The following is a 27,199-nucleotide window of genomic DNA, read 5'->3' on the forward strand; positions in this document are numbered from 1 at the left end:
TGGAGGATCCTTTGCCTTGTCTTCATGAAAGGTAGGTTTATCCGCATGAGCTGCCAGTTAGTATGTGTTGGTGGGTGTGTGGGTGGACCCTAGTCATGTATACCTCTGGCTACGGTGAGTATCCTTCTAGATACGTCGCTATGCGGGATGTGACCTGTGCGTGCTTGTTTCCGCAAGGTACACTACCATGCGGGATACATCCAGTGTGTTTCTTCTCCGCTTGGGGTATGGCCATGCCATGTGACGATGTGATGCGGGGTGATGTCGAGGTGCACACTATCATGCCATGTGGGTAGTGTGACTACGTCGCACCACATGATGAGACTACTGCGATAGTTTTTTGATTGTTCCTTCCTTCCTCGTTGGTGGCTAGATGCTAGTCACATAGTGATGTTATGTGCAGTTCTGATATTCTTTATATTTCTTTGGGGACCAGCAATTTATTTTACTTTGATTTTGAAGGTTTAGCCACAATCTTGTGATCCTTTGCATTCTTGATTTGGTGTTGCAAATTCTGGATTATTTTCTTGCCTTACTGTTGGAATTGATGATTTATTATCTTTATTCATCTGTACGTTGGTGGCTAAACCGGTTTATCTTTATTGTTTTCGTATGTTGGTCTTGTGTTGAAAAGTGAAATTCCTCTCCAAGGGCGTATGAGACGGTCTTGGCAGAGTGTGTACGAGGAAATAGACGTAAGGAACCTTTAGGATGGGGGTATGTGAGGTTGCGATGCAGCTAGGATCCACTACCTACCTATGTGTGGTGACTATCTCTTGGAGGCTAACCACCTTACTCAACAAGGGATGTTCACGAAGGTCTTGTATGGAAGGTAGCACCGCTATGGTGTGCCCTAACACCATCGAGCCTTTGAGTGAGAGATTGGATATTTATGATCATATTGTTGTTCTGAGATCAGGCATAGAGATGTTGATCGTGCATGTTATCTTTGATCGAGCATGAGACATGCTCACATGTGGCCTTTTGAGTTATGCATTCCAGTTATGTGGATGGTTATTATGTTTAATCATGGAGTAAATTGTGCTAACTTGTCACTATGTTATGGGACATAGTCTTTGGAAAGGTTTTCATATGCCTAGCAAGTGTAAACAATTGAATTATCTATGTTGCTATTATTTCTTGAAAGTTAACTTGGTTGTAGAAATTGAATTTTAAAGTTGGTTCTATGTGATAAAGTTTTATGAAAAGATGGATTGGTAAAGGAAATTGATCATGATGGCTTGTTTTCTTGTCATATTTGGTAGGTGATTATGGAAATTGTTGTTTACCTCTTTGTAATGCATTAACTTGGGTAATAGGAGGGAGAAAATTCTTGTTTCTCTGCTATGATTGTGGATAATTCCTAGAATGTTATAAGAAATGTATGGATTTAGATGTATCTTGCCAATGGGTAATGGCATTTGTAAAGGATTTTGCAATAATGTTTCATTTATTTATGGAAAGATTTCTATGTGCAATTTGATTTTTGTTGAATGAGTTTCAGGACTGATGCGTGCGACATGTTCTCCATCTAGCCTTAGGACTTCCAAGAGTAAGTCAGAACCTAGGGGGAAGAATGTAGTACCCCTGCCCTAATCAATTTCTAATCTCGGTTTGACCTTGGTTAGTTTATCATAATGTAATGATTATAGTCAGATGTTGATTTAGTGCATATCTGTAATGTGGTTTTCGCACCAATTTGTATGCAAGTTATTAATTCTCCTATTTCATGTTATTATCTCGGGCTAACACTTTCATTAAAAGTATATATATGTATGCATGTATGACTCTTGGTTGCAGGAGATTTCAGGTACCGTGCCTCATGGATGCAAGGTTCATCACCGCCTAAATTTGCAGGTTTGAGTGTACCTCTTTGGTCCTTAGAATTTGGATTAGGTGGTCGTGAGATCCTCGTTTGAACATAGTCGTGCTCAAGTGAGTGTCGTCAGTCGTCGTCGGTATTCCCTTTGGTTGGGTATGCAGGTCGTCTGTCTGTTTGGCTTCTTGGGTTGTGTGTTTTGTGTGTATGGTTAAATTGAGTAATTAGTCTGTAGTATTTAATTTGATTAAATATGTGTTTGTGCATTAAAGATTAATGGACTAAATTAAACGGGGTTTCTTTATGTGATTATCGTTAATTTGAATTGCTCGATTTAAATTGGGAGCAAGTTCAATTAAATAGTTAATTTTAATGTTAAATTTAATATGTTTATGATGTTGGAAAAGAAAGATTTAAATTTAATTGAAATGGAATTAATTTAATCTTTTTGGCATTTATGAAATAGAAAGGTTAATCTTAGTTGATTGAGAAAATCAATTTTCAATTGAAAGGCAAGTTAATATATTGATATAGTTGGAAAAGAATGATTTTTGTGAATTATTTTAAGTAAAAATTTCAATTCTAAAAATAATTTTTTGGTCAAACTTCTCCCATTTAACCTAGATTTTTGGAAAATATGGGAGATTGATTTTTTTTTGGAAAATATTTTTGGATGGAAAATTTGGGGATTTTGGAAGGAGAAGGAATTCTTGAGCTTGCAGGTTGGGCTCTTCAACAAATCTCTTCCAAGATTGCATATGAAGGTAGGATTCTAAATTGTTTTCTTTGTTGTCAAAAGAATTTACTGTCCTAGTTGAAAGAAATGAGTTTGTTATTGAAGAATTTGTCTGATTGATGAATAAAGTAGAATAGAAATAAGATCTTGAATTTATCCCTCCTTGATTTCATTCCTTGTCTTCAAATCAGTTTCTGGTTTGCAAGGAATGATTTAAAAATAAATAAAAATTGAAATATAGTTTGGGGGTTTGGCAGATTTGATGATTAAATTTGTGTAGATCAATCTCATTTTGCCAATATGGTGTTGTTTTAGAGGAATTTGTTCCTTCCTGAATCTGGGTATTCTCATATTGTAAAATTTAGAAACCCAAAGCTATCAAAAAGAATAAAATGAATTTAATCCCTGATCGACTGTGTTTACTATTTTTTTTTGGGTACTGTTATTTTAGCAATAATTTTTAAAAATTAAAAAAATTAAAAAAATAAAATATAAATACCCACGTGGCAGGGCACAAACCCCCACCACGTGAGAGGTTACTCGCTACCAAAGGGGGACCCACATGGGTATTCCCCCCCCCCCCCTTCCCCCCCGCCTCCCACCCCCCCGCCCCCCTTTATTTTGTTTTTTTTTTAAATTGTTTTTTTATATATATATATATATTTTTTAATTAAAAAAATATATATATTTATAATAATTTAATGTTTTAAATAAAGTTTTTTTTTTAATTATGAATAAATTTTGGCATTAATGAATAATTTGTTATTAATTAATTGTATAATGTTAAATATACAATAATTAATATTCAAATCTTATTTTATTATTAATGTATATTTTTGTAATTAAATACTTAATTTGTTACTTCTGTTATTAATTATTAATTTGTTATATTTAATCAATCACGGATTAATAAATATATACATTAATTAATAGTTAATTTTGGTATTCTTCTATATGTACGTAAGGAAGTAATTTTTGGATTTTGGATATGATTATCTACATTTGGGTTCCTTATATGTATATATTTTCATGATCTGTATAGTGTAACTTGGTTCTGGAAAAGATGAATTTGGAGAGATTATTTTCGAACCAGTATGACAATGATGTTTTATTTGAAGATTAAATATCATATTTATTCAGTTAATGTTTATTTAATTATATTCATGTGAACTTGGTTTAAGAACTAATAATGGCGTATTTTTGTATGTTCGATGCAATTGAACTTTGGAGAGTTAGAAAACCAAGAACAACCTATACCTAGATGAGGTAGATAACTGCAATCTAGCTTAGATCATTTAGAAAACTTGATCGACATTTAATGTTTAAATCAATTTGGTAAAAGATTGTATCTTCCGTTTATTGCCTATGCAAATTTCATTTATGTATTCACTTTTGCTTATGTGATGGCAAGCTTTGATTTGTTTGATTGGACCCTGTCATATGGATTGATTTGGGGTACCTATTTCTATCCTCGGTCTCGAGTTTGACTATTGTTTTGTGGTAGTGTCGTAATTGGTCATATCCTTTATGCGGGTGTCAAATGATGTTTTGTGGTTGACCATAGTTGGTTAGGTCTCTAGTTGGAGTACTGTCAGTTAGTGCACCTCATAAAAAGTCGTGTTTGACCAAATGATTGTTCCTTCCATTTTTTTAACTTCATTGGCTTGACCATGTGTATTCCTTGGTTTTTTATTTTGTTGAGTATAGTCTAGTGTCGTATGGGAAAGTGGTTTTCGATTGTGGGCCACGCCCAAAGTGGCTACTGGGTAACCCATCGAAAGTGAGTCTAATAAGTGATAACCTAATAGTATATTAGAGTGTTGTTAATGAATCACTAAGTAAGATAATTGTGCCTCGCACATGGGACGAGTGCTAGTACAAACTCGACATGCAGTGAGAAGGCCTGAAATGGCAAACCATCATCCTTGTCTTCATGAAAGGATGTGTGGGTCCACATGAGGTTGGGATGGGCCGGAGGTTCGGATTAGGTTGCCAGGGTAACCCAGTGTATGGGGTCGGAACCTATGAAGACCTACCATGGTAACCATACCAGGTCATGTGATGACACTTGTCCCTATGTTCGCTAGTGTGTTGTTGTATTGTCTTGATAGGAGCACTTTTGTGGAGTTGTCTTGTTGCTTATGCCCTTGTGAGAACCTGATATCCTACTGGACCTTGGGTTGCGATGACTTAGTTTTGTGGATGCTCCAGTGGACCTTTGTATTTGCTTCGATCATGTTCAATTGGATCCTTTCCTATTCAGGGATCATTTATGTATTTATTGACCGATGTGGTTGTTGTATGTTGTTTATGTTCGCTTTGATGGTAGGATTGTAAATAATGAGAACCTCATGTATTCTTAACTTTGTTAATTATCAGAGGGGTCTTGTAGTTGAGCAGACCCAGAGATGTAGCCCTTTAGGGGTGAACTTCGAGATCAATTCCGTGTTATGTGATGCTTATGCTCTTATGTTTCCTTTTTCAGTTTTAGCATGTATGAATGGCATTATGTTACAATGTATAAAGTGGATTAGAAGAAATTAATCTTAAATGCTTGTATGTAGTCGTCTTTTAAGTGCAGTAAATTAGAATATGAAAGAATGTAGCTTAGGATAATGAATTATATTCAATCATTGTTAAGGAAATTAAGTGTGCATGGAAAGATCTATTTAGTTTATGATGAATTTAAGTACGGTTTGAATTAGATGCATGTCTTAAGTTTTAATGAACGTTTGAACGTAATGGTTGGTTAAATTTTTATTGGAAGAACTTAATCAGGTTACCTATACTTTTAACCTCAATGGATGAACCTTATCATGTTATCTATATTTTGTCTTACTGAAAGAAATTATCCTTGTTTAAGAATTATTTCATTTTTAAGATAATCAACTTGTTGGATTAATTAGCGTGAGTTAAGTTTAATTGTGGAATTAAGTAATCACATTGGGAAACTCTTAAGGTGTTAGTTGTTGTCTTCCACTGTGTAATCTGAACTTTGACATCTCATTGTATCATTGTGTTGTGTTTAATTTTTAAAAAAAATTATTGCACTCCATTTATGTGTTTTAGCTTTATCCCTTCGGGGTTTCCTGGCGAGGCATTACATGAGAAAGATTACGTACACTATTGTGGCCAATGCAATGAAGCAAACCTTGTTGCCTTTGGAGGAACCTTTGAAGAATGAAGTTTGTACGAATACTAGAATATGTTTAGTAGATGGAAGGAAATTCATGGAAGGATTGAGACATGAGAATGTGTGTTATACCTTAATTCCTAAGAAGACTAAGAAACTAGAACCGGAAGGAGAACACCTAGAAGAGATAAAATATTTGCTAACAAAATATGAGGACACCATTTCAGATAATTTACCTAATGGATTGCCACCTGTGAGAAGTATTATTCATTGCATGGACTTGGTTCACATAGCTAGTTTGTCTAACAAAGCTGCACATCGGTTGACACCAACAGAGAATGAAGAACTGAATACACAAGTGCAGGAGCTGTTGAAGAAAGGTTTGGTCAAGGAGAGTATATGCCCTTGTGCATTACCAACAGTATTAGCACCTAATAAGAATGGAGAGTGGAGAATATGTACTGATTCTAGAGCAATAAACAAGATCATAGTGAAATGTCGGTTTCCTTTGCCTAGGATGGATGACATAATGGACTATTTGAGTGGAGCAAACTACTTTACAAAAAAAGATTTGAAGAGTGGATATCATCAGATCAGGATCAGAGAAGGTGATGAGTGGAAGACAACATTTAAGACAAATGAAGGATTGTATGAATTTTTGGTGATGCCTTTTGGATTGACTAATGCACCGAGTACTTTCATGAGGCTGATGATTGAGGTATTGAAGAAATTCTTGGGTAAGTTTGTTGTTGTGTATTTGTATGACACTCTAATTTTTAATAGGACAAAAGAGGAGAATTTGTTGCAGTTAAGACAAGTTTTGCAAAGATTGAGAGAAGAGAAGTTATTGATCAATATCAAGAAGTGTACTTTTATGAAGGATGAGTTAGTCTATTTGCAATTTGTGATATCTAAGGATGGTTTGAAGATGGACTCTGAGAGGTAAAGATCATTTCATGGATTGGCTAGTTTTTACCGGAAGTTTATCAAAAATTTTAGTTCAGTTTGTAACCCTATGACTGAGACCATGAGGGGAGATCAGAAGGAGTTCAAGTGAACCACCAGAGGAAACAAAATTTTTGAACTGTTGAAGCAGAAAGTGATTGAGAAGCATGTGTTGGCTTTATCGGATTTCAATAAAGTATTTCAAGTGGAATAGCAATGGGAGCAGTCTTGAGTCAGGAAGGGAGAGCAGTAGCCTATTTCAGTGAGAAATTGAATGATGCCCAGAGGAGATATTTAGTGTATGATCGGGAGTTTTATGCCATAGTTCAAGCCTTGAAGAAGTGGAGACATTACTTGTTACCTAAGGAGTTTTGTGTTGTATACAGATCATCAAGCTTTGCAATATTTAAACAGTCAGAGTAAGTTGAATCAAAGACATATGAGATGGGTAGAATTCTTGCAGAGTTACACCTTTATGTTGAAGCATAGAAGTGGGAAATCTAACAAATTTGTTGATGCATTGAGTAGGAGAAGAAATTTGTTGACAGAGATGAGAGTGACACTATTAGTATTTGAAGATTTGAAGACCTTGTATGATGAAGACCCGAATTTTGCAGAACCTTGGAAAGAATGTAGAGAACCGGTTATGGTGGACAGAAGCAAGTGGTTGGATTATTTCATTTAGGATGGGATATTATTCAGAGGAGTTCAGATGTGCATACCTAAGAGTTCTATGAGAGATAATATGATAAAGGAGAAACACAGTGGAGGACTAGCTGGACATTTTGGCATTGACAAAATAGTAGCATTGGTGAGTGAGCAGTACTTTTGGCCCCAGATTCATAAGGATGTTAAGAGATATGTGCATAGTTGTAGAGTTTGTCAAGTTGCAAAAGGTAGTAGTCAGAATGTGAGATTGTATAAACCTTTGACAGTACCAGTAAGACCTTGGGAGAATATAAGCATGGATTGTGTACTTGGATTGCCTAAGACACTGAGAGGGAATGATTTTATATTTGTGGTAGTGGATAGATTTTTGAAGATGGCTCATTTCATACCTTGTAAGAAGACATCAGATGCATTGCATATATGATCCAAATTATGGATTCGGATGACAACACCTAAGTGAGAACCTACGATGTTGTGGATGAACAAGATAATACAGAATTGAAGCAAGCCAAAAGTAATCTATTCCATTTGAAAATACAACATATAGAAGTTCATGAGATTCCAAGGGTCACAAAAACCTCTTGAGAATCAAAGTCCAACAGTCACATTTGTTCATTACATAATAAAATCTAAAAACTACAAAATTTTTAAAAAACTATATGAAATTTTATCCTAACTTCAACTAGACATAACTTTCTGCTCGAGACTCAAAATTACGAGTTGTTGATCTTGTTGGAAAGGTCTCCAAGAGATGTAGATGAGAATTTGAAAGAGCATGTGCTAACCATGCTCTTTCGCTGGAAGCAGGGGTTAAAAATTCCCTTAAGACCTTCAAAAATGCAAAATACTAACATATAGACAAACTAAACTAAAATATATATATATAATTCAAATTTTCTTCTGATTACTTCCCCCTTGGAAAGCAATGGGCCCCATTGCATCAACACTTTGAATGAGATGAGGAAAACGTTCTTGAAGCTGCTCTTTGGTAAACCACTTTCCTTGTTGAGCAATCTGCCCTGCTTGAACCACTTTGTACAAGTAAATTTGTTGTTGTTTGAGTGTTTTCACCATGGTGTCCACAATCTGATCACATTGGAATAGAGAAGCTACACCTGGATTCAATTCTATAGTGGAAATTATTTCTAATAGTGGAGGAAAATATGGCTGCAAGAATTCCTTCTGAATAAGTATCCACACCTTGTCCCCGACTTGAAAATTATGAGGAGTGCGATACTCATCATGTCTCTCCTTATATTTCTTATTGGTATGCTTCAAGATTTTATCCTTTTTCTTTGCTAGAACCATGGGACTGCCACAAGGTGATGTACTTGGATGAATATGTCCTTTCTGAATCAATTCTTGTGTTTGCCTCTTAGTTTCCTCATTTCCTAATACTAATCTACAATAGACTGGTTCATTAGGCAATGGAGTTCCTGGTATCAAACCAATAGTGTGTCTTACTTGGCAGTGTGTAGGTACCCCAGTTGGAAACTTAAACAACTTCTCATATTTTATCAAAATTTGCTCCATTGATCTTTTCTGTGTTGTGGTGTTTGTGATGTCATTGGAATTATATACAGACTTCCTTTCTTCTTCAGAACGAATCATTAATAATATGAATGATCATGTTTTGACAACCAGCCTCCTACCTTTCTTAGCACTAATCAAAGAGGTAGTGTATGCAGGGCTTACCTCTGGTATTCGGTATTTCTGCTCACCTAATCTGATTGTCACGCTGCGACGTCTGGATTGATAGGCACCATGGCACTGGTACATATATGGTTGTCCCAACAAAACATCACAAACATCTAAGGGAGCCACATCACCGATTACTTCATCTTTGAAAGGCTTTATAGAGTAGGAAATGTGACACTGCTGGTGCACTTGGATATCTCTCCCTTGACTTACCCATCCCATAGAATAGGGTTGCGGATGTGCTATTGTTTTCAGATTCAATCTTTTCACGGTCTCTGCTGATATTAGGTTCTTTTGACTTCCACTATCAACAATAAAGTGCAGGGCTTTTCCTCCAACCCACATCTGTGAGTGAAACAATCTCTCCTCATCCTCTTGGGGTAATATATTTGTAGTAGCTATTGTTGCATATGGATCAACCTCAATGACATGTTCATGACTTTCTTTTGGACAAGATTCTGCCACCTGAGGTTCTTCCTTGTCCTCATGTGTCTCCATCATTAAACTTTTTATGGTTCTGCAATCTTTTGTGTTGTGAGAGGGACTCTTATGGAATTCACACCACATATTGTTCTCTTGTGTCTTCTTCATACCCCATGCCTTTTTCGTTGGTGAATTGGGAGGAGATTCCTTAGAGCTCTTCCATCTGTTATTTGCGAAGTTATCTCTCCTTCCTTTCTGTTTGAATTTCTCCTCAATTTTTGTAGCAAATTTATATGCACTAGGTAAACTCTCTATGTTCAGGAATTCCATTTCGGTTTGAATATACCTATGGAGTCCACTCTAATATTTTAAAACTTGGTGCTTCTCACAATCTTTGATGCCAAGTTTTGCTATTAAAGCATGGAACAAATTAGTATATTCTTGAACAGTTTGGTCTCTTTTCTGTCGAAGCAATTGCCACTGCATATATTTTTGTTCATATGTATCTACAGGAAAATATTCTTCCTTTATGTGCTCCATGAATTCTCCCCATGTGGGTTTTTGATCAAAGATGAACGTAGTGCCCGTTTCTGCTGCCTTGGTTGCTAACTTCGCTTCCCAAGAATCTTTCACATGATTTTCAACTTTGAGAAGAGCGAAAGTTATTTTCTCTTCATCTGAGAACTGGTTGACAGAGAAATATCTTTCCAGTTTTGAAACCCAGTCATCAACGGCATCTGCATCAATCGTTCCTTGAAAGGTGGGTATATCAAAATTCACTTGCACCTTGAATGGTGTATACCCCGTGAATGGTGGGTTTACAGGTGACGCACGACTTTCCAACATCTGCTTGAATTTCTCCATCATTTCTTCTCATTGTTTTGTTAATGCATCTGCAACCAATGTTTTAATGTCTTCATCGGTCTGCAACTTAGCCATCTGCGATCGTGTGCGTCTCAAAGGAAGGTAGTCTGAAGGATTCCTTGTTTCCAGCCCCAATCTTTGATATGTTGATCGCATGTGATATAACATATAGGATCGAACTTGCTCTGATACCACTGATCCGAATTATGGATTTGGATGACAACACCTAAGTGAGAACCTGCGATGTTGTGGATGAACAAGATAATACAAAATTGAAGCAAGCCAAAAAGTAATCTATTCCATTCGAAAATACAACATATAGAAGTTAATGAGATTCCAAGGGTCACAAGAATAGGGTCACAAGAATCTCTTGAGAATCGAAGTCCAACAGTCACATTTGTTCATTACATAATAAAATCTAAAAACTACGAAATTTTCAAAAAAATTATATGAAATTTTATCCTAACTTCAACTAGACATAACTTTCTGCTCGGGACTCAAAATTACAAGTCATTGATCTCGTTGGAAAGGTCTCCAAGAGATGTAGATGAGAATTTGAAAGTTCGCCGAAATCAGGGGCTAAAAATGCCCTTAAGACCTTCAAAAATGCAAAATACTAACATATAGACAAACTAAACTAAAAAAAAAATATAATTCAAATTTTCTTCTGATCAATGTAGCAGACCTATTTTTCAAGGAAGTGGTGAGATTGCATGGATTACCTAAGAGCATAGTTTCCAACAGAGACACTAAGTTTGTTGGCTATTTTTAGAGAACACTTTGGAAGAAGATGAAGACAGATTTGAAGTTCAGTTCTTCTTTTCATCCACAGACTGATGGACAAAAAAAAGTTGTTAACCAGAGTTTGGGAAACTTGTTGGGATGTTTAGTAGGAAATAAAACCAGAAGTTGGGATTTGATCCTTACACAAGCAGAGTTTGCCTACAACAATTCAGTAAATAGAAGTACCAGAAGAAAACCTTTTGAGATAGTTATCGGAGTGCATCCTAGAGGTATATCGAAATTGAGAGACATTAGTAGTGAAGATCAGAGAAGTTCAGAAGTAGAAGACTTTGCAGATCACATGGCAGCATTACATATTTAGGTTAAACAACATTTGGAAGACATGAACATCAAGTATAAGGAGAAGGCAGATGAGAAGAGGAGACATAAGGAATTTTAAGTTGGTGATGAAGTGATGTTATATATGAGAAAACAGAGATTCCCAGTTGGAACTTATAACAAGTTGCATATGAAGAAGTTTGGACCTTGCAGGATATTGAGGAAGTTCAGTTCTGAAAATGCATATGAAGTGGAGTTACTAGGTAGTCTAAGTATTTCACTTATATTCAACATTGTGGATCTTCATGAATATCATGAACTAGAATTCAGTGAGGATAGTGTTGTATACTTGGAGAAACAGTTGCCTCGGAAGGAACCGGATCAGATTGAAGAGATTTTGGACAGTAGAATTGGGCGTAGTACCCGGAGCGGTCAATATAAGGAATATATTGTGAAGTGGAAGGACAGACCAGTTGAAGATTCATCTTGGATTTATCAAGCAAAGGCAGACCGCCTTGGTTTCCCTCTGACCCAAGAAAAGTGAGAGGCTCACTTTTTCAATAACCCCGGATGTCAGATACAGGAGCATCCCCAGTTCATACCAATCTTGCATCAACCAAAAAACCATTTTCTTTATGTTTTGCTTTCTATTTGCAATTTCAATTTTCCTTTCTGTGTGTCCTGGTTTTGGCTCACTGGATCTTGTGGAGTTGGATTCTACTTGAAGACTTGATCATCTTTCTTGTTTCCTGACTGCATCGCATTTGGATCATTTTTCGGCAAGATATCGCTACCTTTCCATGACAGTTTCCTATTACCGGTTGACAGCCCTTTGTTATTAGTTGCCTAGACCTATCTTGGTGATCTACCGAAACCCCTTTCGAAGCTTGTAGAGCCTTGGGCATTGATTCCAATTTTCCTTGGCGTGTGGCCGACCTTTTCTCGCGATCTACATTTCATCCTTTGGTTTTTATAAGGAATCTCTTGGCAGAGGCCGACCTTGTCATTTTGCATGTTAGGTCTTGATCTTTGGGTTTTGATCCCTTTTGGGCTGACTCGATCCTTTGGATCGATATGTATAATTGTAATTGTGCATTAGAATAGGATGTAACTAATCAATCAGATAATCAAGTAGCTAGATTGTGTGTAGAAGATAGATCTCACGATTCAAGGTCCCGGTTGTGACCTATTTTGTATGTTCTACTAGGCCTGTGAGCAGGTATGTTGTAACCCGGCTTGATATAATCATTTTTTATGAAATAAAACAAACTGTTATGCATTGCCTCCATCATATCTTTATGTTTCTATTGTGTTTACTCTTGTTGACTAGTCCGGATTGATCTCTTTGAGGTCTCTCCTCACCGGTGACTTCTTCTGAGAGAGAAGTGAAGAGAGGGAGGGAGAGAGAGAGAGGGGGGGGCTGGAAGGTGGAGGTAGAGGTAGAGACTAGAGGAAGGGAAAGCCCAAGTGCAAGAGAGGGAGGGAGGGAAAGAGAGGGAGAAAGTTGAGAGAGAGAGAGAGAGAGAGAGAGAGAAAGGGGTTGAGGAAGAGAGAGAGAGGGGGAATGCAAGGAAGGAGAGGGAGAGTCCAAAGAGAGAATGTTGATTACTAAAATTTGACTGTCTGAAATTTATATGAATACTCTAAAAACTAGAATTTGCATCATAACTCCTAGAGATCTTAAACCACTCTCAAACATCCTGCCAATATATACATAAAATATAACTTGAAGTATAAGTGGAATGTTATATTTTATGTATTTTTTTGAAAAAAAAAAGTGAAAATGAAAGACAATTTGTGTTTTTCAAAATGAAGATGATATTCTCAAAATGCAATGTCATTTGGCGCATGCCAAATTTGGTGCTTGCCTTATTTGGCGTGTGCCAAAGGACTTGATGGGGGCCAAACTATTTTTGGCATCTTTTTGGCCCCCCATCTTTGTGCACTTACCAGTGACATGATCAATTAATACTGAGAAGAATAAGGATAACATAATTAAATTAATTAATTATGTAGTAAGTATAAATCAATTAAATATTTAATTTAATTAATTTAAACGTCTACAAATATAATATAATTATATTTATATTATATAAATTAAAATAAATAATGTATATTTATATTTATAAATAAAATAATTTTAGAAAATAAAATAATAGATATATAAAAATATGTAATAGTCAAATATTTCAAACTTTTTTAATATTTTAAGTATATTTCAGCACATATTATAAGTGAATTTTATATATTTGATAAATAAAATAGTAAATTATATATAATATGTATTATACTTCTAAAATATTAAAATAACAAATAATAAAAAATAATAATTAAATAAAATATTAAAATTGTTATGTAATTGCATATACCTTTTCTATTGTGTAATGAAATAACTCTTAGATAATGTCTAAATATATTATATTCCTCATATTTTTGCACTTCATAATAAACTAAACAATACAAGGAATATTAAATATTTTTAAATCTAAAAAAAAAATTTAAATTAATTAATTAATAGACATTTCCTCTTCATACAAAGTATATGAAGATTAGTCATAAATAGATCTAATAATATTTGAAATTTCTATATCTAAATACAAATTCATTAAAATAATGATTTTTTAAGTATTTGAAAGTAATGGACATATCAAAATTTCAAAGTATAAATATTGATTTAATTTTGTAGTCTTTCTTCAACAAAATAAAAACTTTATTATTTGGAATCTTGATTAATAAAAATTATCAAAATAAGTTTAGCGTATTTTATATTGAAAAAAATTATGTAGATATAATTAAATTATCATATTCTAATCTTAAAAATATATTAAAATAGATATATGCTAATTTTATTTTTTACATTGTTTACTTTATTTTTTATCATTCTAATTAGATGTAGATTTCTTAAGCATGTTTGAGTTAAGGGAATAACATTTTTTAGATATTCCTAGATAGGGTTTTAAATATTTTTAGTCAAGAAAAAGGAATGGGGAGATACAACCAGCAAAATAATTAACCATTATATTAGAAGATCGTCTCTAATATGACATTACTCCGTTAACATCATGATAATGATATTTTAAATCATATTACTTGAAACTCAACTTTTCAATATATATATATATATATAATCACAAATTTATTTCTAAACAAATTTATAATTTTAATATAAAAATAAAACTAATATACGAAATTTAAATTAAATAATATATTTTTTATGAATTAATTTTTTTAACAAAAAAATATAAATTTATAAAATTTATTAAAAAGAATTAAAAAATAATATATTAGAACTTCAATATTAAATTATAAAGATATTTTATTAAATCAATATGACTTCAAAATTGAATTATATAAAAAAATTTATTAAATCAATGTAAGAACAATGAAAAAGCAAAGTTAACAAAATAGTTTTTCTAGTTAGTTATTTTCGAGGGGAAAACCCGTCTCGCCAACTGCGATGGACACTTTTGAAAATTTACATTCTCCTACATACGTAAGAGTCAGTCCTCCTCACTTTTTAATTGATATTCAAAAAAAAAATTAATATGCATTGGGGGCAAATGTTATATTACGGCAGCCACCACTATTGTTTAGTTTAATATATTTGTGATTGTCTTTTTTCATAGAGAAGGAAACTTTTATTCTACCCCGTGATGGAAAGAATACAATTTAATTCTTCATCGAGAGAAAACAGTAAAATGGCAAAATTTAATTATATCATGGCGCTCATTTTTATTTACTCTATTTACTCTGATTCAAATCTATTATGATAGAGATAATTTTTAAACATGCTTCATTTACCTTCTAAGTATGGAAGGTTGACAATGGAATCAGGGAGATTCTTTAAATCTAAACAGCCTTCCATGTTCAAGTGCAGCTGTGACAGGTTGCCAATGGAATCAGGGAGGTTATTTAAACCTGAACACCCTCCCATGTTCAAGTGCTGCAGCTATGAGCTGTGACAGGTTGCCGATGGAATCAGGGAGGTTATTTAAACCTGAACACGCCGATGGAATCAGGGAGGTTATTTAAACCTGAACACCCTTCCATGTCCAAGTGCTGCAGCTGTGACAGGTTGCCGATGGAATCGGGGAGGTTATTTAAACCTGAACACGCTCCCATGTCCAAGTGCTGCAGCTGTGACAGGTTGCCGATGGAATCGGGGAGGTTATTTAAACCTGAACACGCTCCCATGTCCAAGTGCTGCAGCTGTGACAGGTTGCCGATGGAATCGGGGAGGTTATTTAAACCTGAACACGCTCCCATGTCCAAGTGCTGCAGCTGTGACAGGTTGCCGATGGAATCGGGGAGGTTATTTAAACCTGAACACTCTCCCATGTCCAAGTGCTGCAGCTGTGACAGGTTGCCGATGGAATCGGGGAGGTTATTTAAACCTGAACACCATCCCATGTCCAAGTGCTGCAGCTGTGACAGGTTGCCGATGGAATCGGGGAGGTTATTTAAACCTGAACACCATCGCATGTCCAAGTGCTGCAGCTGTGACAGGTTGCCGATGGAATCGGGGAGGTTATTTAAACCTGAACACCATCTCATGTCCAAGTGCTGCAGCTGTGACAGGTTGCCGATGGAATCGGGGAGGTTATTTAAACCTGAATACCATCTCATGTCCAAGTGCTGCAGCTGTGACAGGTTGCCGATGGAATCGGGGAGGTTATTTAAACCTGAACACCCTCCCATGTCCAAGTGCTGCAGCTGTGACAGGTTGCCGATGGAATCGGGGAGGTTATTTAAACCTGAACACCATCCCATGTCCAAGTGCTGCAGCTGTGACAGGTTGCCGATGGAATCGGGGAGGTTATTTAAACCTGAACACCCTCCCATGTCCAAGTGCTGCAGCTGTGACAGGTTGCCGATGGAATCGGGGAGGTTATTTAAACCTGAACACCATCCCATGTCCAAGTGCTGCAGCTGTGACAGGTTGCCGATGGAATCGGGGAGGTTATTTAAACCTGAACACCATCCCATGTCCAAGTGCTGCAGCTGTGACAGGTTGCCGATGGAATCGGGGAGGTTATTTAAACCTGAACACCATCGCATGTGCAAGTGCTGCAGCTGTGACAGGTTGCCGATGGAATCGGGGAGGTTATTTAAACCTGAACACTCTCCCATGTGCAAGTGCTGCAGCTGTGACAGGTTGCCGATGGAATCGGGGAGGTTATTTAAACCTGAACACCATCCCATGTCCAAGTGCTGCAGGTGTGACAGGTTGCCGATGGAATCGGGGAGGTTATTTAAACCTGAACACCATCCCATGTCCAAGTGCTGCAGCTGTGACAGGTTGCCGATGGAATCGGGGAGGTTATTTAAACCTGAACACCATCCCATGTCCAAGTGCTGCAGCTGTGACAGGTTGCCGATGGAATCGGGGAGGTTATTTAAACCTGAACACCATCCCATGTCCAAGTGCTGCAGCTGTGACAGGTTGCCGATGGAATCGGGGAGGTTATTTAAACCTGAACACCCTCCCATGTGCAAGTGCTGCAGCTGTGACAGGTTGCCGATGGAATCCGGGAGGTTATTTAAACCTGAACACGATGCCATGTCCAAGTGCTGCAGCTGTGACAGGTTGCCGATGGAATCAGGGAGGTTATTTAAACCTGAACACGATCCCATGTCCAAGTGCTGCAGCTGTGACAGGTTGCCGATGGAATCAGGGAGGTTATTTAAACCTGAACAGTGTCCCATGTCCAAGTGCTGCAGCTGTGACAGGTTGCCGATGGAATCAGGGAGGTTATTTAAACCTGAACAGCCTCCCATGTTCAAGTGCTGCAGCTGTATATTAGGAAGTACAAACACGGAGGAGATAAAAAGTTGGTAAATGTGATCATGGGATTGTAATCGCATAATCTTCAATTGCCCAATGTTACTGGAGAGAGGTTGCTCCCTTGGTACTCTATTCATCTCGAAGTCACAATTTTCCAGTTCTAACCATATCAGGCTTGTAGGAAGCATGGCTAGTGTATCTTGTGCGATGCCTTTGATGGTCACATTCTGCAAATGAAGATAGCAAAGACCAGGTGTGTAGAGCACTTCAAGCCTTTGTAAATTGCCTCCACTAAGTCGAATGCGAGAGAAATTGCCATTGTTAATAGACATGGGCGCACTTAAACGGGTAGCCTCCCATAGTCGAGTACACACTTTTTCATTTTCAGCAATACTTCGCCCCATATCTCGCAGATGATCATGCATATCAAATCTTCCTTTATCATCAATCTTTATCAATGACTTCATCGAAAGATTAGATACTGCAGAGATTACCATCTTGTACTTTAAGGATTTCCAGAAAACTATAGGACATGTTTTCTCTTCTCCAATAAAAAAACAAGCAATATCCAGAAATATCTCCTTTTCCTCGTCACTAAGAGCACCATAACTAATGTAAAGCCTTTCCTGAATTTCTGGATAACGGATAATGTTGTGAAGAGCTTCCATCCAGCAATCCTTGTCATTTTGTTTATCATACAAGTAGGATCCAATCACTTCCAATGAAAGAGGATGCCCTTTACAAGCTTCCACTATTCTATTGGACAGATCTGCGTAACTTGGACTTGGATATGCTTTGAGAAAAGCATGCCAACAGAATAACTGCAGACCTTCATCAATCTCCAATCCACTCATCTCGTGGATGCATTCGGATGAGAACTGAGCAACATTGAGAATGTGTTTGTCTCTTGTAGTAATAATAACTCTGCTGCCAGGAGCCAACCAATCCCCAACCAAAGCATCCACTTGTTTACCATCCACATCATCTAAAACAAGTAGCACACGCTTTCCACCCAAACGATCTCTAAACAAAGAGATGCCATGATCAATACTGTTCACGGTTACATCATTTTTAGCTAAATCCTTGAGAATTTGCTTTTGCAAATTCATAAGGCCTGTGGCGTCATCTGCAGCAGTGGAGCGAACATTAGCAACAAAAGAAGCAGCATCAAAATCAGTATGAACTTCATTGTAGATGGCTTTGGCAATTGTGGTCTTGCCAATACCACCAATACCCCATATTCCAAGTTTAATCAGGCCATCCATTGAATTGAGATTCAATTTGTGAATGAGAGCATTCTTCACGTTGTCCACTCCCACTGGATGCTTGGCAACTTGTAATGGCACTCTATTAAACGTCTTTATCAGGTCATTCACCACTGTCTTCACTAGCCGACCTTCGTAGCTGTAATAACCACAAAAGTACTACTTGTTAAATGTGGAGATTCGCAAGAGTAGTAGTAGAATTAATTTTTGAAAATTTGGATTAAAAAAAAATCATTAATACATTTTAAAGAGCATTTGTGAAAAAATATAGACCTATTTTATCTTTATATTAATCTAAAAAAATAAAATAAGTTAATAAGTTAATAATTTAATAGCAATTGTCCAAAAAATAACACGTTAAAGAATTACAATATCTATTGATTTATTAATTTCAAATAATATTTAAAAATAAAATAATCATACTGAAAATTTATTGAGTAAAATATAATTTGTTTTTAAATTTTATTGATTAAATAATAAAAAAATATTATTATTTTTGTTTAGTTTTGTTATTTAAATTTTTATTTTAGAATGATTGTTTTCTTGAGTGGTCATTAAAAGAGTTAATCAAATACAAAGTAAGAAAATATATAAAACAAATTGAAGATTATAGAAACAAAATTTGAAGACGAAGTTATAATTCTTGATATGTTAATATGTAAATTTTTCAAATTCAATTATTTGGAAACATTGTTAAATTAATGATCAGAGGAATTATGAATGTTTCTTACTTATATTTATAATTCAATTATTTGGAAACATTGTTAAATTAACCATCAAAGGAATTATGAATGTTTCTTACTTATAATTATAATTTAGCAAATCAAATAATTGATGGAATAAAAAATATAATAAAAATTAAAAAAATATATTTAAAATTAGATTATAATTTTATAAAAAATGTTAGCTAAATTTTCATCAATTGAAACTAATAAAAGGTTAAACCAATAAAATAATAAAATATTTTTTAATAAAATTAGACAACTTAAAATTAAATAAATTTTTTTCTAATTGCCTAATATATCCTAAAATTTTCAAATTACATACAAAATTGAAAAAATCTCTTACAAAATCACATTGTATTATTGGATTTGCTAGAACCTATAAAGCTTAAAGCAAATATTATAATTTTCATCACATTATTTTAAAATAAATACATTTATAATTATTCCAAAACAAATGCATTTTTTACTAATTCATTCTTTAAAAAAAATCGCATGCCCCACTTTTTTATTATTAGAATAGTTTATTATTAATAGGTAAAAAGGATTTAATGGAACCTTTTACAATGGACACCATCAAATTGACAACAAGAGAGAAAACAAAAGCTACCAAAAAAAATTGATAAAATGAATGATTAAATTATAAATTGTTAATATGAATATTTGAGATTATATTTTCCAAATGGTCAATTTATTGCAAAATTTTCAAATTAACAAACTTTTGAGAGATAAGCATAATTTTTTTTATAAAAATGTGTATAGAGTTTAAATTTTAATCACAATTTAAAGGAGTTCAAATAATTATATTCTCTTTGTTAAAAATGATCTTATGATGCATATATCTCATTTTTTATTACTTCTCACTATTCAATACTTTAAAAAAAGAAAACATTTTCCTTATAATCTATTATACTATTTATGCAAAATCCTTTGAGTGTGTGAATTCTATATCAACATAGAACAATATAATATTTATGGAAGCAAACATATTTGAAGAACCCATGGATTTATTACACATAGCTTTTGTACAAATTGTACAAAGGATATGTAACTTACTTCATTATTTGAGACATTGGAAAAAGTTCTAAAATTGGATTTTGTCTCCACAAACTTGGGTTTTCCATAACTTTCTCTTCCAGCAACACAAATCCAAACATTGTAATATTTTCCAAGTTAGCTTCAAAGACAAATTGAAATATAAACCTACTAATTACCATAAAAACAAGTCACCCAACCCATAACTTATCTTTCATCCTTTACCCTTATCTATGTCGCCCAAATCAAATTTATTCCAATTGCCCTTGTTTTAAAGTTGTGAGAAGATCCAGTAGGAAAGGCAACAACATGTGCAATATGATTAAGGATCTCTTTCTATTTGTTTTTTCAAGATTACAAAATGGATATATAAGAACACTTTTTATATCAAGCCCCTTAATAGACATTGTGAAAAAACTTGTAAACATTAAAACGTGCTTCTACCTTTTTGTTGATTGGTTAATTGTAAATGGCATTTCTTTAATATCCAAATTTGAGAAATGTTGTCAAAAGTTTAGGCATTCCAACTTAGAGTGTGATAGTTCATTGATATTTTATATGTTGAATGTAAGCCCTAGGGAAACTTCCACAATTTTAATCTATTGTCTTAACGTTTGTTAGGATAAAACTAATTAAGTAACAAGCCTAGTTGTGAGGACAATTGAGGCAAAGAAATCTATGATAAAAGTTTCAAATCTTGAAACTTAAAGTGCAAACAAGAAATATATATGTTTTTATGTAAGTGTGTTTGGATTCAAAGAAAGAGATTGGAAAGTTTGAGGAAATATAAGTTAGAAGCTATACAAAATGGATTTGAAGCTTCAAAAAGCTATAAGCTTGTGTTTTTATGTTATAACATAACTGATTTTTTAATTATAATTGATAGATGGTAACTTAATTTATATTATTATTCTAATAATCTAATTACAATAAGATTTAAAATAATCATTTTAAAGAAAATAGATTATACTAAAAAAAATTAAAAATTTTGAACTATAAAAAAAATTTACCAAAATTATCTAACTAAATATCAAATCATCAAAACAAAAAACACACCCAAACAAAATGAAACCCCTTCCCAAATTAAAATGTATATATTACATACTAGACTCGTATTATTGAAAAAAAAAAAAAAAAAAAAAATTCTCTCTTTTTCGATTCAAAATAAAACCAGAAGACCAAACCCCTTCCCTGGAACCCTATTTTTAGATATTTTATTATCTATTATCTATTATCCAGCAGCAGCCATGAAATAATAAATCAAAGATATTGAAAAGCAAGCAGAAAGTGAGATTCATCACTCACCCTTCAGTTAGATCCAAGGACCAGCCTGAGCGAGAACAGATCTGTCGAAGGGCGAGCTTCCACCCATTAATCTCTTTTGTTGAATATCGATCTCGATGGCGATAATGATTTGAGAATGATTTCCTATAAGGGCTATCATCTCCTTGAGGATATCTAACATGAGTTGGATCCACATGATAAAACAGAGGAATGATCAAGCCAGGGGAGCTCAACATTGCAGCGGCCTCCCTGAGACACCATGTTGACTCTGCATAGCCTCTCGAAAAAATAGGAATGCGTATGGCACTGCTCTCGATTGCTCTTTCCAGGCTCTCCCCAATGACTTCCCCCTTTTCCAATTTTTCATTGTCCAAGAACACATTCAGTCCTGCTACAAAGAGAGCTTGGTAGAGATGATCGACCAGAGTCTTTCTGACATCTGGTCCCCTGAAACTCAGAAACACATGATACCTCTTATTGCTTTCTAGGGCAAGCTTGGTTGAGGGAGGAGTGTATTGTTGCTCCATCTTACAAATGCTGGATCTCAATACAGAGGCTTAGTAACAATAAGAAAAAACAAACAGAGGATTCAACCCAAAACTTGAGATATAGAACTCAATCATACAAATGCTTCAACTATGATCAAACGGGGATGTGCGCTATCTATTTGTAGATTGCAAATGATAGCCAACGGCGGTCACTTTATCTAAAGTAACTCAATATTGGTCAAGCCAGCATAATTGTGCCTGCTTTAATTCTTGTCTTGGGCCCCGTTGTTCTTACTTTTTTCTGTCTGTTTGCCTTTAACCTTTTCCATGTTCACACAGAGTGTTCATAGTTTATCTGTATTGATCATCTATACAGACCACAAAGTAATTTTATCTTCCTTTCGTATATATCTATCCTACAAATGATAGCCAACGGCGGTCACTTTATCTAAAGGAACTCAATATTGGTCAAGCCAGCATAATTGTGCCTGCTTTAATTCTTGTCTTGGACCCCATTGTTCTTACTTTTTTCTGTCTGTTTGCCTTTAACCTTTTCCATGTTCACACAGAGTGTTCATAGTTTATCTGTATTGATCATCTATACAGACCACAAAGTAATTTTATCTTCCTTTCGTATATATCTATATTTATTAATTTATAAGCTATTTGATTCAGTAAATATGTTACTGCTACTTATTTTCAAATTCTATCCTATTAAATTGTTTTGTTTAATTGAATAAGAATGAATTTTCTCTAGTGAGATGAAGTAATAGGAATTTTACATCTGTTTCGCATTTTTAAGATATCTAATTTAATTTTTTTAAATATATATATATATATATATATCTTTTGGCATAGTAATATAAAGGATATTTATAAATATGACAAACTCAAATTTGTGATACTCTTGTGAAGGTCAAATGTTCTTTGTTTTCAATCATTGTTATTGGTCTCGTGATTATTAGATGTTCTATAGATTGTCAATGCCCAAACTATTTTAGTGTGATTTGTTGTTGATCACTATTAGTGATTAGTCAAAATTAGTTGTGCCTTTTGTGTTCCATACATGACAAAAAGGAAAGATAAATGAGGTAGTTTACTCTCATTTTTGTAAACGATAGCAATTACTTAACCTTGGAACAATATTCATGAGTTGGGCTTAAAGAGCACAGTCTAATGGTTGACTTCATAAATAGTTTGTTGAGCCTAGCTCGATTGTGAGAGCTATCCGTGCAATGCAAAACACCATTACTAATGTATAACAATTTTTTATTTTAATACTTATTGCTATAATATTTCAATGATCATTATTTAAAATTATTAATTTTATAAAATATAAATAAAACAACTCTCTTCAATATAATTAATATTTTTTTAAATACTTATTTAAAATTATATTTTTGGCAAATAATTTTAAAATTTCATGAGTCAAAAAAATAATTCTATGAGCAACATTCATATTCAAAATTTCACAATATGATATGGAATAAAGTTAGATTTTTTTTCCCTTCAAAATCAAGCAATTCTAGTCAAGCACAATGCCAATAGAAAAAGCATGGAGCATCTTGTATATGGATAATGGGAAACAAAGTAATTTACTTTGTTTGTTTGTAGGACCCAAATGAATCAAATCTGGTCTACTTTTTCTAAAGTTAAATTTATTCCGTCAAGCCAGCTTAAGTGTATCTGCTTTTATTCTTGTTTTCAACTTTAATTTACTTTGTTTGTTTGTAGGACCCAAATGAATCAAATCCAATCTACTTTTTCTAAAGTTAAATTTATTCTTAAGTGTATCTGCTTAAGTGTATCTGCTTTTATTCTTGTTTTCAACTTTAATTTACTTTGTTTGTTTGTAGGACCCAAATGAATCAAATCCGATCTACTTTTTCTAAAGTTAAATTTATTCTGTCAAGCCAGCTTAAGTGTATCTGCTTTTATTCTTTTTTCAACTTTAATTTACTTTGTTTGTTTGTAGGACCCAAATGAATCAAATCCGATCTACTTTTTCTAAAGTTAAATTTATTCCGTCAAGCCAGCTTAAGTGTATCTGCTTTTATTCTTGTTTTCAACTTTAATTTACTTTGTTTGTTTGTAGGACCCAAATGAATCAAGTCCAATCTACTTTTTCTAAAGTTAAATTTATTCCGTCAAGCCAGCTTAAGTGTATCTACTTTTATTCTTGTTTTCAACTTTTTCCCGGTGTTTAGTTGGCTTCAACTTTTTCATGTTCACACGGTGGGCAGAGTCTTATACACCAATCATATACATACAACAACAAAGTAATTTAATAGGATTGAATTTTTAATAGAATATATTTAGATAAAAAAATCTTTTCTAGAGTGACATATATTAATAGGAATTTTGTGAATTTGTTCTATATAGAGGTTAATTAGAAGTTTGGTAGGATAGTTCAATATTTACTTGCAATTTTAATGTATATTTATGTCATGTTTCTAAACATCTTGGAGAGGGTATTTCGATGCCTTCTACATAAATGAGAGATACTATTTTCTTTTGATATGGAATATTAGTTATAATGGAATTCAAAGATGAGGTGGAGTTAGCAATGTCATTTATAAAAGTCATTTATATTTTCTTGTCTAGGGAGTGAGTTACTTAACATCTTGCAAGTTGTCAATGGAATCCACATTATGAGATACAATTTTGGCATACCTATTAGGAGTTACACGTCAAAGACGTTATTATTCTTTTATTCTGCAATGTAAGAGTTAAGTTTACTATGTAAGCCTTCTTAGGAGTTAAAACTAACCATGTATGATTCTAGGAGTTACATTTATTATTCCAAGAGGTTTGTTACACCCCATTTTGGATCAATTATTGAATACTTATTTTAAATATTCAAATTATGGTAATTAGATGATGTTATGAAAGGAAGTGATTTTATTTTATATGTATTTTAAAAAGAAATGTTTAAGATATGATGATTGTTCTTCATACACTCATGTAAACATAAATTTAAAACTAGATCTAGATGTCAAGATTATTTGTGAAGTTTAAATGTGACTATTATCATTATTAAAAATAGTGAATAGAAAATAATGATATGCATGAATGAAAATGAATGATTAATAAGATCACATGTTTAATAGTATGATGTTACTCAATTATATGACCTATTTATCAATTTGATATGCATCTGTGTTTAAATTACTTTCCCTTGCCAAGTGAGGACTGTAGCCTTCTTCTTTGATCCAATTTTCTTCTTCTTCTTCTTTATTTCCAATACTTTTCCTCTCTTGAATACTCTTCATTAGATGCATCAGAGGATCAAATTTCCATCTTTTGGCAATGTCTTACTCCTTGTGGTGGCGGTGTTTGGATTATTGTAGCTCTCCTTTGTAAATCATCACTCCTTGAAGGTGTCCTTGCATTTTAAAAGAATTGTCTAGCATGTTCATATTTGAATAGATCATGATTTTCATCTCGGCAAAAGGGACATTTCTTTTTCCATTTTGGCTCCCAAGATTCAAATGCATAGTGACCAGCTTTTACACAGTTGAAACATGTAACATCATTCCTATTATTTCTTCATTGACCTCTACCTCCTCTATAATTTGACTATTACTTGTTCAATATAGTCTTGTTGTTTTGCATAGCATAGGCATTCATGTTTTCTCTCTAAGGGGGCTAGTTGTATCCTCCATTTCTTTCATCCACGTGCAACTGTGGTTATGACATCCTTGGTGACAACAATTTCCTTCATTCCAAAGTGGAGGCTAGTAATATGAACTAGAGGTAGGTATTCCAGAAAATCTGCATTTAAGTGGGTATCCCATTCTCTACAAATAGCGAAGCATGTTGAATTAACCTTCATGGTTTTGACTTCTACATGTAAGGCAGTGATAGCTCTTTCTCCTTGTGCTTTAGGCCAATCATTTTGGACATGACCCTCTCAAGAGCAATTTCTACACCATATTTCCTTAGCTTTCTTTTATTCTCCATTTTTTATGATTTCACTTTGAATGGTTAATTTTAGAATTTCTAACTGGAGAACAAAAGAAATTGAAGATGGGAAAAGATTAATGGTTAACTTTAGAATTTGTAACTGGACATTACATTTGTGTCATCTTTAAGAAAAGATGAACTAGATTGGTATATGAAGACCCATCCTCAACATAGCAATAGTTGGGATGAGGTTAACAACGATTTCTTAGTAAATTTTGATAGTCTAGCCATTCCTACTAAAAGTGTCAACAAAATATGAGAGTTGGTACAAAGGGAGAATGAGTTAGTTAAGGCCTATGATAAAATGTTAAAAAAAAGTTTGTTGTAAGTAGGAAGAACCACCATTGGAGAGGCAAAAATTTGAATGGTTTAAATTCGATTCACAAAAGGATATTAGAGTCCAAGTAATCTTTGCCCATCTTCTTGTACACCTCTTCCCTCCCATAGGGACTATAATAAGAACACATGTTTTGCAGCTTCAATGGTGTCCTAACCAAAGATTGGTATCTTGATTGAGGTTTTCATTTTGTGTGATTTTTTCTTCATTTTAGGTTTCTGAATTTAGGGATTTTCCTTTTGCTCCTTATTAATATATAAACTATCTAGGGATTCTCTTCTCTGCCCTTATCTCTCTTTGATTTAATATCAAAAAACTCGCTTCCCAATATCTCTTCCCAAGAAACTTCTTGCACTGCTCTTCTTCTTTTTTCTTTTTTCTCGTCTATGGAATCTCTTCGCTAAAATTCTCCTACTCTTATATGGTTATGTGGATGGGTCCTAATCAGAGGGTTGTGACTCCTCAAAACAACATTCCACTGTTTTATTTGCAAGTGACATTCGATTAGTTAGTGACCTCAACTCTTTGCCCAAATTAAATATAACTTCATGATCATCTTTATCCTCTTTTCTTAATTTCCTTGTACATTTCTTAACTAATTATTTCAAATATTCTTCATTTAAGAGTAAGATCTTCTCCAGAATTTGCATTAATTCTATAAATCTATCATCTAATTTGATTGTTGTATTTGATAAGTCTAGTTTTCTTTTAGAGTTTATGAAAGGTTGAAGTAGAGGAGCCTCCATGTTACTACCTTCCCCTAGTAGCAATCTTCTCGATCTATCGTATTCTTCAAGGGTCTTCTCCAAACTGCTTAATAATAATCTTTCCCTATTCTGGCATGAATTTCAATATTTTCAAGATCTTTTCATCCCTTTTCTTGTTGTCTCTCTTATTCTTAACAGCACCTACATTGGTGCACTCAGTAGCACTCGCATTAGCGCACTCTAATCTCATTTTTGCCACAA

General features: G+C 34.1%; 1 protein-coding gene across 2 annotated transcripts; it reads right to left on the reverse strand.

Moving 5' to 3' along the window:
• Nucleotides 1–15,048: 15,048 nt before the first annotated feature.
• LOC131067843 (disease resistance protein RUN1) lies at nt 15,049–22,115 on the reverse strand. Of its 2 annotated transcripts, none has more exons than XM_058003012.2 (2): nt 21,462–22,115; nt 15,049–18,538 (listed from the first exon to the last, which is right to left on the reverse strand). In XM_058003012.2, the coding sequence occupies exons 1-2, from the start codon at nt 21,965–21,967 to the stop codon at nt 15,337–15,339; spliced, it is 3,708 nt and encodes a 1,235-aa protein (XP_057858995.2). In that variant the 5' UTR covers nt 21,968–22,115; the 3' UTR covers nt 15,049–15,336. The 2 variants fall into 2 exon arrangements, with proteins under 2 accessions (XP_057858995.2, XP_059065960.1); XM_059209977.1 differs by lacking the exon at nt 21,462–22,115 and adding an exon at nt 20,178–20,953.
• Between the last annotated feature and the right edge of the window lie 5,084 nt (nt 22,116–27,199).

Source organism: Cryptomeria japonica, chromosome 8 (assembly GCF_030272615.1).
Source record: "Cryptomeria japonica chromosome 8, Sugi_1.0, whole genome shotgun sequence".
NCBI lineage: Eukaryota > Viridiplantae > Streptophyta > Pinopsida > Cupressales > Cupressaceae > Cryptomeria > Cryptomeria japonica.

Excerpts from the sequence above, each read along its gene's own strand:
- LOC131067843 (XM_058003012.2), bottom strand. The coding sequence starts at position 21,967 with ATGGAGCAACAATACACTCCTCCCTCAACCAAGCTTGCCCTAGAAAGC. Across the intron at positions 18,539-21,461 it reads TCCTTGGATCTAACTGAAGG|CTACGAAGGTCGGCTAGTGA; the intron begins GTGAGTGATGAA and ends TGGTTATTACAG.